The sequence below is a fragment of the Frankliniella occidentalis genome, unplaced genomic scaffold, assembly GCF_000697945.3.
Source record: "Frankliniella occidentalis isolate FOCC.00 unplaced genomic scaffold, Focc_3.1 Scaffold2, whole genome shotgun sequence".
In the NCBI taxonomy this organism is placed as follows: domain Eukaryota; kingdom Metazoa; phylum Arthropoda; class Insecta; order Thysanoptera; family Thripidae; genus Frankliniella; species Frankliniella occidentalis.
The window spans coordinates 1,478,145-1,481,901 of NW_026267132.1; the positions used below are offsets into that span (position 1 = coordinate 1,478,145).

Sequence of the window (3,757 nt, forward strand, 5' to 3'; positions counted from 1 at the left end):
ATTGATTGATTGATTGATTGATTGTTTATTGCCACTGAACTACAAAAAAGCAGTATTGGACATTGAATTGACATTACATTTTAAAAATTCATCAACACTGTAAAAACAATGAGATATTAAAAGCTTTTTTAATTGTTTAGTAAATCTAACATAGGTCAATTTCTTAAAACTAAGTGGTAATTTATTGTATAATATAGGGCCTTTGTGGAAGATATCATTCTGGGTTACACATATGTTGTGCTTTTCAGGTCTTAGTAGTGTATTTTGTCTTGTGTTGTGGTGATGGAAGTCAGAGTTTAAGGAAAATTTTGCTATGTTGCGATGAACAAATTTGAGTGTTTCAAAAATATAGAGTGAGGGGAGAGTCAGGATGTTGAGACTCTTGAAATAATCTCTGCAGCTCTGTCGTTGTGGAAGTTTCATAATGGCTCTTATGGCTCTTTTCTGCTGTTTAAATATATCTATTGTACGAGGTGAGCCACCCCAGGTTGTTACACCATAAGATAGTAGAGAGTGGAAGAGAGCATGGTAAGTTATTATGGCAGTTTTAACATCTATTATATCTCTGATTTTTCTAATTGCAAAAATTGCTCTATTTAATTTACTTTCAAGCTCTTCTATGTGCTGAGTCCATTTCAAATTGTCATCAATGAAGATTCCAAGAAATTTAGTACTTGGGGTGAAACTATTAAAGTACATACTATTGCAGTGGAGCTCAGTACGGAAGTTAGTTCTGAATTGCACAAGACTGGTCTTTGATTCATTGAGAATTAGTTTGTTTGAATTACACCACTTTGTCATATCTTCAATAGATCTTTTAAGGTTTTCTTCAAGTTCATCCATAGTATCGGCCCATACAATCAAATTAGTGTCATCAGCAAAGTTAATGAAGTGACCACTTGATATGTATTCAACAAGATCATTAATAAATATTATAAATAGTAGGGGACCAAGTACGGATCCCTGTGGTACCCCACAGGTTACAGGCTTGTGGCTAGAAGAAGTGGTGTATTGCAGTTTACCATCGTTGAATGTTATTTGAACATATTGCATTCTATCCTCAAGATAACTTTTGAACCACTCTTTCACATTTCCTCGAATGCCATAAGACTCTAATTTTTCCAGTAAAATGTTATGGTCAACCATATCAAAGGCTTTTGACATGTCAAAGAACACCCCCATCACACATGATCTTTCATCAAAGCATTTATAGATGTGATGAATAAAATCCAGAACAGCATCTGTAGTGTTTTTCTGTTTCACAAAGCCAAATTGCGATGGAGCAATGATATTAAAGTTTGTTAGGTAGGATTGAACCCGTTCTGCCATTACTGTTTCCAGAATTTTTGAGAAAGCTGATACATTTGCAACAGGCCTATAATTTGATACAAGTTCCTCATTACCTTTTTTGTAATAAGGAAAAATCTTAGATGTTTTTAGTGCATTTGGAAAGATACCACAATCAAATGATGCATTTATTATATTGGCTAATGGCTCAACAATATCTTTGTGACATAGCTTCAGAATCTCATCTGTCACATCATCTGGCCCACTGCACTGTTTATTTTTTAATTTTCCAATGGCACTTATGACTTCATTTGTAGAGACACTTCCAAGGTACATTGAACTGTTTATCGGTTTTGTGGTTGTTGTACCATTTCCTAAATTATTTTTTTGTAAGTCTTCTATGATATTTAGATAGTAATCATTAAACATATTGCTTACTGTGTCTGGGTTTTCTACAATAGGGCTGTCTTCTGTTCTTCTTATATTCATGTTTTTGTGTTCTTGCTTAGATTTTCCAATATTGCTGTTAATAACAGACCATATGGTTTTACACTTGTTTTCAGAATTTAATACAGTTCTTTGGTTATGCAAGCATTTGGCCTTCTTGATAACTTGCTTGTATAGTGATTTATATTTCTTAAAATAATTTTGTAATATTGCATCGTTTGTAGTCTTCATTAGTGCGCAGAGATCTCTATAATTTTTTGACGTTATTTTTATGCCATTTGTTACCCATGATTTATTATTTGACTCTCTTTCTTTTACTTTCTTGATTGGAAAATGAGTGTCATAGATATTTTTAAAAGTATTATGAAATACATTAAACTTATTGTTCACATCAGTTTCACAATATACTTGCTCCCAGTTTTGATCTTTAATAGCTCTGCAGAAGGCTGCTTTTGATTTGATTGTAAACACTCTCTTCATGATAAATTGTGTTTCAGATTTAGATTGTGGGAGGTTATTTACACTTATACACTGCATGTAATGGTCTGATATACCAGTCTCAATATCACATTTGCTCTCATATTGTTTGCAATTAAAATTTGTTATAATATGATCAATAGCTGATCTGGACACATTTGTTACTCTAGTGGACTTGTTTGTGATGGTATGAAGGCCATTTTCTTGAAGAATAGCAACAAGCTTTTTGCCATTTAGATCCACTGAGTTCTGATAGTCTAAAATGTCTATATTAAAATCACCGCAGATTAGTATTTGATTTTTCTTAGTGTTAACTCTTTGTATGCATTCATCTAATTTATCACAGAAGTCATTTATGTCTCCTGATGGAGAACGGTAGACACATATCACAGCATACTTATCACAGATAATACATACAGCTTCGAAGACTTTCTCACTTACAATATCACTTACATCCAGTTCTTTAAATTTGTGGTATCCGTTTCTCACATATATAGCCACACCACCATGTGAAAACTGTTTTCGACAGAAAATTGATGCACACTTAAATCCACTGATATTAGAAGTTGGAATTTGTTCAGGTTTTAGCCAATGTTCACTGATGCACAGAATTTGAGTATTCATTTCATCAACAATGTTTTCTAACTCTAAAAGTTTTTGATGCATACTGTTGACATTGAGATGACATATGTTAAAATAGGGTAGGGCTTTCAATTGACTAGAGTTGATTTGTTCAGTGGCTCCTATTAAAAATTCTTTTCTCTCTCATTATTAGATATGGCTTTTATTTGTTTAGCAAACCTGTGACTTATTATTTTCTTTCCCCTGGAATTCAAGTGTAGACCAGATCTAGAGTAGTATTTTCTTTCCAAGTCCACCATGGATGTGCTATAGCATACATTATCACTATTTCCATGTTGACAAATATTTTCTTTCACCTTGCCATACAGGTATGTGTTTACTTTATCAATTTCAAGGTTGAGGTGGGGTGTATCCAGTCTCCAGGGCACAGCTGCAATAATGACATTAGTTTCTTTACTTAGTTTTGTGACCTTGGTCGATACTTGATCAAGACAATTTTGCCTGGTCGGTTTTTGAATGTCATTCGTGCCACCAATTATTACTACACAGTCCTCACTTGTGAAGTTCTTGCACACTGTATCCATGGAGTCGGTTACACCTTCAAGGCCAGCATTTGGTTTGACAAAACTGGACACGTCGAAACTTGGTCCAAGTTCTTCTGATAGATTTTGTGCAAGTCCTCTGCCATGACTGTCGGATAGAAGGAGCACTTTCTTTTTATTTTGCACAGGTTTGTTGGGTTGGATACTTTCGGATTTTATCTTGTTTTTTCTGTTTGGAGAGAGAGAGAGAGAGAGAGGCGGGGTGGATAGATGGCAGGATAGGTGGACAGATAGACTATCGGTCAACATCACCAGCAACGGCAGCCAACGGGACCGCCGCCAGCGACATCACCCCTCCTCTGTTTTTTCGTCGCTGCCTTCATGCCCCCCTCCCCTCCCCCTTCCTCCGCCGATCACTGTCC

General features: G+C 35.3%; 1 protein-coding gene across 1 annotated transcript; it reads right to left on the bottom strand.

The window, feature by feature from the left end:
- Positions 1–2,896: 2,896 nt before the first annotated feature.
- On the bottom strand, positions 2,897–3,523 carry LOC127748986 (uncharacterized). Its single transcript, XM_052265167.1, has one exon. It carries the CDS (start codon positions 3,375–3,377, stop codon positions 2,958–2,960), a length of 420 nt encoding a protein of 139 aa, XP_052121127.1. The 5' UTR covers positions 3,378–3,523; the 3' UTR covers positions 2,897–2,957.
- Between the last annotated feature and the right edge of the window lie 234 nt (positions 3,524–3,757).

Coding starts and splice junctions, on each gene's coding strand:
- LOC127748986 (XM_052265167.1), bottom strand. CDS start 3,377: ATGGATACAGTGTGCAAGAACTTCACAAGTGAGGACTGTGTAGTAATA.